The sequence below is a fragment of the Natrix helvetica genome (genome assembly GCF_964273705.1).
Source record: "Natrix helvetica genome assembly, chromosome: 7".
Lineage (NCBI taxonomy): Eukaryota > Metazoa > Chordata > Lepidosauria > Squamata > Natricidae > Natrix > Natrix helvetica.
Window position 1 is genome coordinate 77,641,576 of NC_138558.1, and position 14,339 is coordinate 77,655,914.

The 14,339-nt window shown below is 42.3% G+C and overlaps 1 protein-coding gene across 4 annotated transcripts in view; it reads right to left on the reverse strand.

Moving 5' to 3' along the window:
• Positions 1–14,339, reverse strand: part of SLIT2 (slit guidance ligand 2) — a 214,549-nt gene that overhangs the window by 54,526 nt on the left and 145,684 nt on the right. For all 4 annotated transcript variants that reach the window (XM_081958929.1, XM_081958928.1, XM_081958931.1 and 1 more), the window contains exons 10-15: positions 12,383–12,454; positions 11,641–11,712; positions 8,867–8,938; positions 6,420–6,563; positions 6,123–6,286; positions 1,440–1,590 (exon numbers count right to left, since the gene is read on the reverse strand). In XM_081958929.1, the coding sequence (XP_081815055.1) occupies positions 1,440–1,590; positions 6,123–6,286; positions 6,420–6,563; positions 8,867–8,938; positions 11,641–11,712; positions 12,383–12,454 (675 nt within the window). The remainder of the gene's footprint in view (positions 1–1,439; positions 1,591–6,122; positions 6,287–6,419; positions 6,564–8,866; positions 8,939–11,640; positions 11,713–12,382; positions 12,455–14,339) is intronic.

Sequence of the window (14,339 nt, forward strand, 5' to 3'; positions counted from 1 at the left end):
CTCATCCACGCTCTGATTCTAATTGTAAGGATGATGAAAATCACCACAACGGTAGTAAAGCTAGTGATGGTTTGGGTTGGGTTCATTCCCCCCCTCCCCCCACCTTTAGCAGCTACAGACAATTCTGGGACAGCAGCCTTTGATATGTTTAGAGATATTGTTGCTTATTCAGGTCCTTCTGCTGGTTGCAGTTTTAGACTGAAGACAGGGTGGCCACAGCAGAATTAATACATCTGAACTTCCTCTTTCCCTTCCCGAAGGAGCAGAATAAACAACAATGCCCATCAAGTAGTTTTACGTGTTCTGATCCAGGCTTCCTTAGAAAGCAAGAGGCAGAGTCTTGGTCCCTGCAAAATCTCTTTTATTTACACGACTGTGAATTCCTTTCATTCACAGTCAGCAAAACTTAGCAAACACTCTTTCAGAGGAAGGTTTATCCACACGCACCTTATCTCGCTTGGAGAGCTGCCAGATAACTAGTTTCCAAACGCAGGGCAAAGCAAGACTTGGCACAGAGTCTCTTATAGTCACAAACAGAGCTTTCCACTCTTGAAACAAGCGAAGGAACGAATTGTCTCCTGCAAAAGCCCCCTCCCCCTTCGCTCCTCTTTTCTTTCCTATGGGAGGGGCCAATCACCTCTAAGGTGGGCCTTTACTCCCAAGTCGATCCTGCTTTCTTAGTTGTTCTTGTCTTCTGGCAGCTCTGCGCATGCGCACACTGGGAACAGGCTCCAGATGTTCCTCTGCCTCACTGCTGTCTAGCTCCCTCTCTGCCTCCGATGCAGAGCCCTCGTCTGAGCTTTCCTCGGCCCCCAGGACTGGCCAAGTTTCCTCCCCAACCTCCTCACTCTCTGACTCTGCTGCCAGCTCCACTGGCCGCCAGTGGGCCACAACATTACAACAGTTCATTCAAGTTACAACGGCACTGAAAACAGTGACTTGGAAACTATTTTTCACACTTACGTCCAGTGGTAGGTTGCTAACTGGTTTACTAGCGGTTTGCATGTGCTCACTTGCACATGCGCAGGTGGAGAAGCTTCTGGGCATGTGCAGAAGTATCTGGGTGGATCCTCCCGAACCGGGCCGAACCGCCAGTAACACACCTCTGCCTATGACCATTGCAACATCCCCGGGGTCAGGTGATTCAGAAGCTTGGCAACCGGTTCATCCTTATGACGGTTGCTGTGTACTGGGGTCACATGAGCATCTTTTATGACCACCTGACCGGCAAAGTCCAGGGGGAAGCCACAATCACTTAACGGCCACGTGACTAATTTTACCACTGCGGTGATTCACTTAACCAACGTGGCGAGAAAAGTCATAAAATGGGGCACTCAACCAATTCCTCACCTAGCAAGATCAATGCTCGGGCTCAGTCGCAGTCGTAAGTCAAGGACGGCCTGTCTATTCCCTGCCGACGGGCGCAAGGCGGGACTTACAGTTCTGCCGTGTACTGCGGAATGTGATCGGGGATCCGGTTCAGCTTCTGATTGGAGCAATCGACCGTTGTTCCTTCGCAACGGCATTTTTCAGGGCAAGCTAAGTCCGCAAAGCAGTCGCCGCTCAGTTTGGATCTGTAATCCTCTGTGCCTGCGGGCGAAACAAAGCATAAAGCACATGCGCTTAAGTCCCCGGAGGTGGTTTTTCCAATGTTTGGAAGAAGAAGAAGAGAAAATAAAGTCGATCTTGCAACCGAGACGAAAAGGGTTTTGTGATCGTGAAGAATAGTAAGGCTTAAGCAAGGGTTAAATTTTAGAAAGCTTGAAATTTGCCGGAGGGGGGGGGAAACCCCGCGCGGGTTAACATTAACTGGAGCTTTTCACAGCCGCCGTTTCTGCTGATTAAGCTGTCAGCCAATCTATTCAACAACGTCCGTTTTGGGCTCAATGTGCTTTTTTTTTGTTTTAACCCCGGTTTTAGATCATTGCACCCGGGGGTTTTTTTCGCTCCCCGTTTAGACCTCCCTTTTGCTGAAGCTATCCCGTTTTTATGCCCTCCCTCAACAATGCAGTTTAACCGCCCTGCCTTGCTTGTCCGTTTGGTTTCATTGTTTTATTTTTCTGGACTACATAATCCAGATTTAAACCTCAGCAGCTTGTCATGCTGTAGAAAGCTGCGTGACGTTCCATGGTGCTTGACAGAACCATGTTTTACGCATACCTCACAACCACATGGTTAGATCAAGCACAACAGAAAATCTCGCCCACTTAATCAAACTTCATCCACTGGGACAAGGAGAGGAGACAAGGGGCGGAGGGGAAAGAGGGAGAGGGACAGGAAGAGGCTGCAGGGAGGAACCTCGGAAGGTGGCCATGGAGATTCTCTGGAGAGAGGACTTCCACCGTGACGGTCACATCCCTGAATCTGAAAGGAGAGCAACACAGGGGTGCAGGAGGAGATCCGTTCACCCTTCGTCGTTAAGTAAGACACGTACACGTCAAACAAACATCTAGAAAAGATCTGAAGGTTGGTTGATGGGAGGAGGGGAGAAAAACAAGGGAGGGTTGCGAGCTCTTCGTGGACCAGAAGTGAGGAGACTGAGACTCAAAAGGGGAAGGTGCTTCTGATCCGAGGAGCAGGTGACACCATCCACACACACACACACAACCTTCTGCACTTACAGCCCCAGTGGCGAATGCCTGGAAAGAGGGAGAAGAAAAGACAGACAAGGAAGGAAGAGAGACGGAGGGATGGAAACTATGGAAGGAGAGCAAAAGGGAAGCCTCCTGGGAGACAGAAGGAGCCGAGATGCTTGATCTCACCTAGGCCTTGAGGAACAAGTTGGCTTCAGTTGGGTGCTTCCAGATCCAGGAGTTGGGTCAAGGAACACACGCGTGCACATTTGCACAAAAATGGGTCTGTGCATGTGCAAAATGTTGAACAAAATTAAATTTGTGCAATTACAATTGTTCTGCACACGCGCAGAACCGAAAAAACAAGATGGCGGCCCTAACTTTAGCAACCCAAAGCTTTGTGGACTTCAACTCCCAGAACTCCCTGGCCAGCTGTGCCAGGTGTTTGATACGATTTTAAAAATGAAATAGTCATTTCACTTTTCTGTTTTTCTTTAAACAGAAGTCTCTACAATAAAAGGCCTTTTTATTTCTGTAAAAGCATTTCACTCCAGCAAAGAATCCAATGGACCTTCTTCAAAGAAAGCAGCAGGCCAGACTTTATTCTGGCTATCATATCAAATAATTCTATCTATTTTTTTGCTGGCAGGTCATGCATTTGTATTTGAGTCAAAAGATTCACCATTATATTTCACCTATCAGGATCCTGCAATGTAAGTGAGCGATCCTGTCCTTACCTAGGCTTCCTGAGATAGTAAAAATCACACACTTGGTCCCTAAAACCCTCTTTTTATTTTAATGGCTGTGAATTATGTTCATTCACAGCCCGTAACGAGTCACAAATAGTTTGTAAAGAGTCCAACAGAAGTCTGCCAAAGTCTTTCGGGATAAGGCTGATAAGCACCCACCTTTATCTCCCTTGAAACGCTGCCAAAGACCTAATGGACAATGAGCTTGGCAAGGCCACACGGAGCACAGAGTCAAAACGGAGCTTCAGAGTTTAAACTGACCAGAACGAACAAAGTTGCTTCCTGTAAACTCACATGTCCATTTGCTCCTCCTTTATGTCTTATGGGAGGGGACAATCTCCACACCTTACTCTTGAGTCGCCCCTTTTGTCTTAACTATTCTTGCCTTCTGGCAGCTCTGCACGTGTGCGCACTGGGAACAGGCTCCCCCTGTTCCTCTGCCTCGCTGATGTCTGACTCTGGAAGCTCTGAGGGCAGCTGATGACTGTCCGACACAGAGCCCTCCTCCGAGCCTTCCCCAGACTCCAGGACTGGCCCATGTTTCCCCCAAACCTCCTCCCTGTCCGACTCTGCCGCCAGCTCCGCAGGCCGCCAGCAGACCACAACAGATCCTATAGTTCCTCCCTTGAACCATCAAGAAAACACTGGAATAAAGATCAGCTACGCAAAATAAAGAATTAAAATGGAAGCGTGGGTCAAAGAGCAACAGCCAATGCGGATGGTGTATGTGGCATGTGCAAGGAGAATAAAAGTGGTGTAAAATAGTGGCAAAGTTTTAATTATTTTTACTTTATCATAGCAACGTGGATAATCTGTGGATCCTTGTGCAAAGAAAAAAAAAAACCCCCACAAATTTTGGTTTGGCACTCTGTGATTTTGCAGGCAGAGGGAACCGAAGTCATGAAAAGAAAAGGATCGATCAAGACAAGCAGAAAACGGAGTTCGGGGTGTGAAAAAGCAAAGCGGGGAAGGATTCTTTGCGTTCTCTCAGCTCTTGGCTCCCAGCAGGATTTTTCATTTCAAAGCAGCTCGGATTTTAAGGGGAAATGGTGTTAAAGGAAGCAGGGAATAGCAAGACCAAATATCCTAGCAGGTTCCCCTTCAAGAAACTATGAGTCTGATACCAAGGGCTGCATGCAAAGCCCATGGATTCTGGAAAGAGATCTAGGCAGCTCAAGCAGGGCTCTTCAACCGTGGCAACTTAAAGGCTCGTGGACTTCAACTCCCAGAATCCCCCAGCCAGCCGAGGAACCCTGGGAGTTGAAGTCCACCAGTCTTAAAATTGCCAAGGTTGGAGAACCGTACTCCAAAGGGTGTTTTTACTAGGGTTAAAAAGCATGCATCATTGTGCTTAGAAGTTAAGACAAAATTTCCTTGAGTGGCAGCACAAACTCAACTCTGCAACTCATTGCACCGCACAGCCAAACCTACCTGGAATGAAATACTGTTCTTTAGCTACATTTAAAAGAGAGAGAGAGAGAGAAAAAGAGAGAAATAGGAACTGGAACGTCAGCAAGCAAAGAATTAATTTATTAGACTAAGTAAGGGTGACAGAAAGTGGCTACCAGGGGAAAAAATATTCTTGAATTTGCCATTTAAAAAACTAGAATTAACTGCAGAATAGCTGGACATCAGATGCTACAAGTTAGATTTTAGAAGAAAGGAAGGAGGAAATAGAGTGAGATTAGAAAAACAAACAAACATCACAATTTATCTTGATATAATATAAGCTTCCCCCTGTAATATGAAGGACATACTGTATTTTTCAGAGTATAAAACGCATCTCCCCCCCCTAAAAGAGGCCCCTCCCACCCACCGTCCCCCACCCTTTGGCCTCTGCCTCCCAGCAATTTGCCTCCTTGCAGCAAACGGGGAAAATGGGGCTTGTGGAGGCTGCAATAGGCTCCCTGCAGCCTGAAACAGCTGATGATCGGGAGGGAACTTAAACTGAAAGTGAAACTTGCTGTTTGCTCCATGAGGCAAATTGCTGGGAGGCAGAGGCAGATTTTTTTTTCTTGTGCAAATCAGGCTGTTTGCTGCAAGAAGGTAAGTCAATAACTATAAATGCCTATAGAAGGTTCAAATTATTAGACTTATTTTTTAAAGACTGCTTTATTATTGTTCTAGACAGCTTAACAAAATGAAGAAGCTTTTTAAAAAATATGCTTTATCTGAAGAGGCCCAGGGCTATTGCATCTTCTGTTAAATAGCTGAGAATAACTATACTTCCAGAAAGCACATCAATTTTAACAGCATCTGTACGAGTATAATCTGAAATGTAACACTACAAACAGTGTATATCGTCTGTACTGTTTGCTGTTTATTGCAAGGAGGCAAATTGCTGGGAGGCAGAGGCAGATTTCCCCCCCTTGTTTTCCTCCCCAAAAGCTAGGTGCGTCTTATACTCTGAAAAATACGGTATGTTTTCATTGTCTATTGCTGGGGGGGGGGGGGGTTAAAGAAAGATTTTGCTAGTACTCCAGGATTGGAGAAAAAATGTTGTGAGGAATATAGCCCAATGATCTGACTTGGTACAAAATTAAAAAGCATTATATAGTCAATTTCTATATATATATATTATATATATTTGTGTTTAACCAAGATGGAGATGTGGGCTACTAACTCCATGGATATTGCAGTTCCAGTCCAGACTTCCTTTGATTGCTGAATAATTCAGCTAAGCACCAGACAGAATTTCTGTGAAGGATGTCTGCAATTTTCTTTCCCCCTCTTTAGAGAGGCTGTGTGGGAGTTTTCTTTGGAAGGGAAGCAAAAGTAGCTGGCGAGCAAAAGAAATTACCTGAACAACGGAACTTCTTGCTTTTGATCTGCCCGATCCTTTTGTTGGCCAAACGGCGAGGGCTGGTGCAGCGAGCACCGCTGGTCTCAATGGGGTTTGCGTGGAGATAATCTGCAAGCCACTTCAGATGACAGTCACAAATAAACGGATTCTGAGCCAAGTGCCTTTGACCAAGAGAAAGAAAAGAACATTTTTTTAAAGGGGAAAAAAGAAAGAAAGTTGCAGTTGTTTTTCCACCTTGGCCAAAGTGTCCTGGTATATTCGGGGGGCCGTGGAAAGTGGAATGCTAATACGTACAGCGTCTGAATCGCTCGCAGGGGAGAGAAAGTGCCCTTGGCGATGGTCTGAAGTTTGTTGTCGTACAAAGAGAGAAGGTTCAAATTATGTAAGTCTTGGAAAGCGTCCACTCGCAGGCAGTTTATCTTGTTAGCGTTCAACAATCTGTAAAACCAGAGAGAAAGGCAACGTATTAGGCACTGAATTCAGCTTTCTTGCGCTTCACTGCTGGAGTTGTAGCACTTGGAGCAGAGGTCTTCAAACTTGGCAACGTTAAGACTTATGGAGTTGAGGTCCACAAGTCTTAAAGTTGCCAAGTTTGAAGACCCCTGAATGGACTTATATGCCACTTCACAGTGCTTTACAGCCTTCTCTAAGCGGTTTACAGAGTCAACCTCTCCCCCCCCCCCCCACAACCATCGGAGTCCTCTTTTTGCCCACCTCGGAAGCAGTCTCCTTAGAAACCATCTGAGTCTTCTCAATGTGTAGTGAAGGAGCGGGATGCATTAGAAAATTCTACTTGACTTTCCCCCTCCAGTCCTTAGTTCCAGCCTAAACATTAGGCGATCTTGATGGTTTTCATATAAATATCGTATTAGGACAGAGGTGGGGGAGCTGGGGCCCTTTCATGGACTCCAGATGGCACCAGTTGAAGTCCATAAGTCACGAAAGGGCCCCAGTTCCCCACTTCTGTGCCAGCTTGCCTGTCCAGGTGGGCCAAATTTAGTGCCATTTGCTTCAGAGATACTAGCACAAAGTGTGGGTGTTTATCTGTGTGTCCCTGTTTGCCTGCACCACATACATGTGGATACATGCATTACACACCTGTATACCTATTTTGTTACAAACGAAAACAATATCCGTTTCCTAATCACATATATTTTAAAGCTAACCTCTCTGGTGCAAGTAATTTCAATATGTTTGTATAATTACGATTCAATCATTCAACCTTTCATTTCCCCACTCTGTGGGACAGAGCTAGTGTAGCCTTTATTGTCATTGTACTTCAGGTATACAACGAAATTGGTTAGTTAGTTCCCAAATTAGTATTTAAAAGCATGGGAATACAAAATAAACCAGATATTTCTGTTTTTTCTCCAGCTGATTGTTCTTATATTCCCAGATCTATCTATTCCTTTCTTCCTTCCTTTCCTTCCTTCCATCCTACCTATCTGTCCTTCCTTCTTCTGTCTGTCTATCTGTCTGTCCTTCTTCCCTCCCTCCCTCCCTCCCTTTTCATGCATGCAAAGGCTAGATACTTTTGAAACCAGTGTATCTTCTGCTCACCAATTGTTCAGTGTTATTGGAGATTGTTTGTTGTCCACAAGCAACTTTGGTGCTCAGGATATCAAATGTTTTGCCCTCCCTTCTATGTGACCAGTTTTATGCTGTATTGGGCTTAATCGGATGTAGCGAACCACGGATCTCTCTGTTGTGAATTACATGGTCCATTTTGTGGCTATTTAGAGGGAAGTCCTTTTAGAGGAGCTGAGCAGAATCTAGCACTCAGCAAGATATACACAGAAGGGTATATGCAATCCATTTTACTTTAAGTTCATAGACTAGAAAGATATGGATGTGACATACCTCATACCCTGTATGTGAGGTTTCACATCCCCCATCTTTCTCCCACTTTCTTCAAACTGATTCAATTCAAATTAAATCATTTAATTTCAGTGTAATTATCAAGCTTCGTGTCATCAGCTTATAGCAGGGGTCCCCAAACTTGGTAACTTTAAGACTTGTGGACTTCAACTCCCAGAATTCTCCAGCCAGCTGGCTGGAGAATTCTTGGAGTTGAAGTCCACAAGTCTTAAAGTTGCCACGTTTGAAGACCTCTGAGTTACAACATTGGTTGAAAATGACCATGTCAATGTGGAATGCCAGGAAAAAAAGGACAGTCAGCAAGGAAACAACGGCAGGTTTGTATAAAAAGTGGGAAATCACATTCCTAGGCATAAACGTTCTGTCGCTCATCCTTCAAGCAAACGAAAGTTGCACCTATCCAGCCTCCCTTCCTATGTAACTCTGATTTAAAAAGGCAACGTTCATACTAATTTTAAAAAATAATAATTATAAATAAATGACCTTGCTTGAAGAAGAGACAGACTGACAGGGAGACTAATAGGCATAACTCCAAGAAAACGGCATAAAACAAATGAAAGCGATTCCTTAAAATCTGTATTCTCCAACCATTTGTTCAAGCGCTTAAAGCAAAACAAAATGCCCTGTAGAAGATCTATTGAAGGAGAGGAAAAAAGGGTTTTTTAAAAAAAATCTTGATGAAGAGTAGGAATAGGGGAGGAGAGACTGAAAGGGTTAGGAAACAAAAAAAAAACCTTCAGCTTCAAAAGATGGAGACTTTTTCCTCTCAAAGCAGCCCATACTGGTTCAACCCACTTCTACCTCAAACTCTCCTTTTTCAAGGAGGACGAATAAAACTGGGTTTTTATAAAAGAAATACTCACAGCAACTGAAGAGCGAAAAGTCCTTCAAAAAGTCCCTTGGGAAGTTCTGTAATTTTGTTTCCATAGAGAACCCTACAACGACAACAATCGCAACAAAAGCGGTTAATTAAGGCATCTAGAAATTTCCGACCACCGCGTTCCCTCAGCAAAAGTAGAACAAAGTTCTCATGTTGGACCGTGAAAATACTTTTGAACAACACGAGTTTATTTGCCAATGTCCTACTGTCAGCCTCTTAATAAGGAGCTTTGGGTGGGTCTGGTTAGTTCTCCTTAATTATTTCCACATATGTCTTCTGATCTAAATCACATTATTAGCACTGAATTGTTCTAATTGCTATGCTTTGCAGGAAGAAAATTGGTTTGCGTTGTTTTTGTCTTTTAGATTTTTTTTTTAAAAAAATCTCACCTACTTTTATAAGTAACTCATGGCAGCAAACATATCTAATATCCCTTCCTCGTCCTATTTTCTCCACAATAATTGCTTTGCGATGGGAATTGGGCTGAGAGAGAGTGACTGGCTCAAAATCACCCAACTGGCTTTAATGCCCAGCTAAAATAAAGCCACCTACATCAGGACTGCGCAACTTGTACTTGACGAGTGGCATCACATCAACTGCACATCACACACCAGGGATAACAATGTGTGTTGGCTTCCTGCAGAGTTTCTGTGCAAATTACACCATTGGCACACAGGAACAATGGCAGGATTTGGGTATGTCCAGCCTAGAGAAAAGAAGGACCAGGGAAGACATGATAGCAGTCTTCCAGTATTTGTGGGGCTGCTGCAAAGGGGAGGGGGTCAAATTATTTTCCAAAGCCCCTGAAGGCAGGACAAGAAGCAAGGGATGAAATCAAGGAGAGAAGCAACCTGGAATTAAGGAGAAACTTCTGAACAGTGAGGACAATCAACCAGTGGAACAGAAGTTGCCTCCAGAAGTTGTGGGTGCTTCATCACTGGAGGTTTTGAAGAAGAGACTGGAGAGTCACTTGTCTGAAACAGTATAGGGGCTTGAGCAGGGGATTGGACTAGAAGGCCTCTAAGGTCCCTTCCAACTCTATTCTGATTGGAATGAAGGGATGGCCAACAACTGCATAGTTTCATTTGGTCGTGGAAAGAATATTTGTGTGGAACGACCAACCGCTCTGGGTTTCAGACATGAAATATGGCTAGAATTTTCAGTAGCTTGAAAACTCCCTGAACATTTCAGGTCTAATTGAGCTTAAGCAAGCAACCTATGGAAGGGTAACTGCGATGGAAGTTGAGACACATAAAATTTGGGGGAACCAGCTAGCTGAACTACAGCAGTACGCTTTTATTTCCTTTCCCAGCTCTCTGGTGAGTACAACGGAGTTTGATAAATGTGTACTACAGTACACTTGCGAAGGGATTCAGAATATGGGGGGGGGGGGGAACAAGAGAATGTGCCTATTTTTACTTAACTCAGGAACACAATCAAAGAAATAGATAGACATCAGAAAAAGAAAAAGAAAAGAAAACCCACAGGGAATGAATTTGCAAGTCCTGTTCCCACCAGACTTCAGAGCTGTATATACCAGCATAACCTAAAATCTATAAGCCTTTGTCTGTGCACATACCTGCCGTCTGGAAAACAAATATGCTATTGAAAATTGAGTGCAAATGGCCTTACGCTCTGGTTTCTAAAAGGACTTACATCAGGGACCTTCACTTTAAAAACCTGCTTCAGGATAATGTACATGTCAAGGAGTATAAGCAGCTGATATGCATTGAAAATAATGCAGACAATTTAAGGTAAGAGTAACATAAAAGAAAGAAAACAGCACTTCTGCATCTTAAAGAACATTGCAGACCCCAAAGATTGCAAAACTGACTACAAATATTTTGAAAACAACTGTAGAAAAAATATAGGACCCATATATCTTTGCAAAGTATAGCAGCATTTTATATAAAATTTATCCAAGATGGAGTGAATTCTACCATTGCATTACATTAAACCATGGGTGTCCAAACTTGGGAACTTTAAGACTTGTGGACTTCAGCTGGCTGGGGAATTCTGGGAGCCGAAGTCCACAAGTCTTAAAGTTCCCAAGTTTGGACTGCATTAAATATATTTAAACTAGCTGTATTAAACGGTGAAGCCGATCTTTAAATTAAGGGTCCATCTATCCTCACCTATTAAGTTTACAGTTTCCTAGGTCTTCACCTCAGAGTAGAGTCATTTTCATTAGGTAGCATTGTTTTTAAAAACAAATTTACAAGTGTTAAAACTTCATATACAAAAAGATCTTCAGTCAAGATGAGTTCATGTTTCCAAAAACTCCGGCTTTATTAACATCCAGCAATATCATTTGAAACCCAAGGTCAATGGCTTAGCTGGTTTAAAGACAGGTTAAATGATGATTATGATGATAATAAAAGTAAAAATAGCAGGATACTGCAAATGAGAGTATTGAACTATAGTCTCTGTTAATAAAAATGCTCCAGGGGCATTCTTCAAAACCAAAGAAAAATAGGCCAACACTTCCTTAAACATTTGCTCCTCTCATCAGTTGTCTGAGTAAATAGGCATTGTAGCATATTCTCATTAAGCAGCTGATTTAAAAACGTCAAATGCTATTTTGAGTATATTAAGAGGTCACAAAGAGGGGCGTGGTGGCTCAGTGGCTAAGATGCTGAGCTTGTTGATCAGAGAGGTTGGCAGTTCGGTGGTTCGAATCCCTAGCCATCCAAAGCATCTCTCTCAATTGAACCCGAGGGGAAGGTAGCCCTTAGGAGAGGCGGCTGGGATACTTACAGGGAATTAAGTGAGCGGAGACCCTGGAACGCATCTGGGGCGACCTCTGAGATTTGATTATTGCTCAGATCACTAAAACGAGAAAAGATATCACATTTAACACAAGCAGGGCAGCCTTAGCCACTGTAAGGAATCTTGCTGGCTGGGGAACACTGGGAGGCAAACTCCACATTTCTTAAAAGGGACCAAGATTGAGAAGAGTGTCATTAAATTCACCATGAATGAAAAGGATAAACAGCAATTTATTAAAATACTGTAAATATTGTGGAAACTAATGTTGGTCTTGCATTGTTAAAAATATGATTTTGTACCCTGTGTTATCAAGAAAGAAAATATTTAAATCATAATAATAATGCGAGGCATTAAGGAAAAAGGAGGGAGGGAGGGAGAAAAAGAAAGAAAGAAAGAGAAAGAAAAAAGAAAGAAAGAGAAAGAAAGAAAAAAAGAAAGAGAAAAAAGAGAGAGGAAGGAAGAAAAAGAAAGAAAGAAAAAGGAAAGAAAGAAGAAAGAGAAAGGAAGCCAGAAAGAAAGAAGAAGAAAGAAAGAAGGAAGGCAGAAAGAAAGAAAGAAAGAAAGAAAGAAAGAAAGAAAGAAAGAAAGAAAGAAAGAAAGAAGGAAGGAAGGAAGGGAGGAAGAAAAAAGAAAGAGAAAGGAAGGCAGAAAGAAAGATGGAGAGAAGGAAGAAAGGGCTTGGCATAAATCACAATCTTCTTATGTACATTCTGAAGTGTCTCTCACTTACATTCGTCTGAGCTTTTTATAGGGTGAGAAAGCTGCAGGTGGAATGACCTTGATTGAATTTTGCTCCAGTCGTCTAACAAAAAGAGAAGAAAAATAACACTGGATGCTTTAAAACCCATCCCAGGGGAATAAGATATTATAATTGACGCCCACGTCCATGAGAAAAAACACCGTATAAAAACATGGGCAAGTTACACCATGAGAATAAAGTGCAATTGCTTTTAATTTTCAATGCCGAAAAATATTCTGTCAATTTGATATAAAGATTTAGTGATAATTCCCCCATTAAGTGCTAATCTTGTTTTGCGTCTGTGGCATACTCTAAGACGTGTTACATGTCATCTGTAGAAAGGAGATACAAGGAAATATATTAGATAAACAAACTCTGTATTTGGTTAACATAGGATTCATTCCCATATTGGAGGGGGGGGGAGATTTAAAAATGCACAGATATATATATGTAATACAACAGTACATTTATTGACCCTTCAAAATTACACGGGGTTGATAAAAAAAGGATCGATTTGGGGCAGTTTCTATGGTTTCTTCCATAGCTATAGAAACGACGTCTGTTTTCACAATAGTACTTTTCCCTGCACTGTGAATGAATAAAAATGTGCTGGAAAAGTTCATGGGAAATAGAAAAACGGAAGGTTAAAAATCTGGCCAGAACCTTGGAAAAACAAAAGCTATCCCTGAATCTAGGCTGCGGTGACACATTTATAGGAAGAAGCTAATCTTAACTTTATTTCATTGCAATATAGAAACAGCTGTTAACTAAGGAGAGAAAGAGGGGTGCCAAAAATAAATAATTTATAAACCAGCATAGCAATTGTAAACTATGGGGTTGTTTAATACCGGAATACTTTCTTATTTGTTTGTTTGTTTGTTTGCATGCATGTATATGTGTGTGTGTGTGTGTGTGTGTGTATATATATAAACACATATGTATACACACACCCACACAACACACACATGCATACATGCATGCAAACAAATATACACATATACATTTTATTATACATTTTTCTTCGTTATACATAATGTTTCCATTTCTGCCACGACAGTGCACTCTCTGTATCAAATCTCTGTTGAATAAACATAATTTTGTAATTACCATTATTCTCATCATACTTACAATACAATATTCTCTTCTAATTGGCCTATGCAATTTACTCTATAATCAAATATAGCCCAGTGGTAATATCACTGATGGTATTATTGCTTATATACTTCCTTGATATACTATTACTGTTAACAGTCTGGCCACCACCGTTTCTGAAAAGCCTCTTATGTTAAAATAATTGTGGTCTCTTGAGGTCCGGTGGTTTGACACTCAAAGAAATTGAGGTGAGGGCAGCCGTGACCTGCATTCTGCCTCTCTAAACATTAATATTTTCTGTGTGATAAAAGTAAGAGAGTAATACAATGGTGTGTATTTTCCCCCAATATGGAATTAATTGCAAGGATAATGGAATTGGTCATCTTCTACACTCCACAGATAAACAAACGTTTCTGCAACACGTCATATGTCAAAGTTGGACATCCATTTGAAATTGGACAACTATTTGTCTGAAGTGGTGTAGGGTTTCCTGCCTAAGCAGGGGGTTGGACTAGAAGACCTCCAAGGTCCCTTCCAACTCCGTTACTCTATTCTAAAATCACTTGGGTACCCTTCTACATCTGATATAATTAATGAATTAATTATCTGACAAAACAACCATTATTTTCATTGGCAATCTCATCGATAGGGTTAAAGTCATAAATCCTGAGCTGTCAATATCTTAACAGTCAATATATTGAACTCCTGGAGTTTATCAGTGATGTCAATCTGGAATTGCTACTAAGCGTACCTGGGCAGGGACAAATAGTGCCCCTTCCCCCCCGCCCCAAAGTTGTGTTGGGAGGAACCTATGAGGGATCCACCTCTCTTGATGGACGGAAAGCTTTTGCAAGCA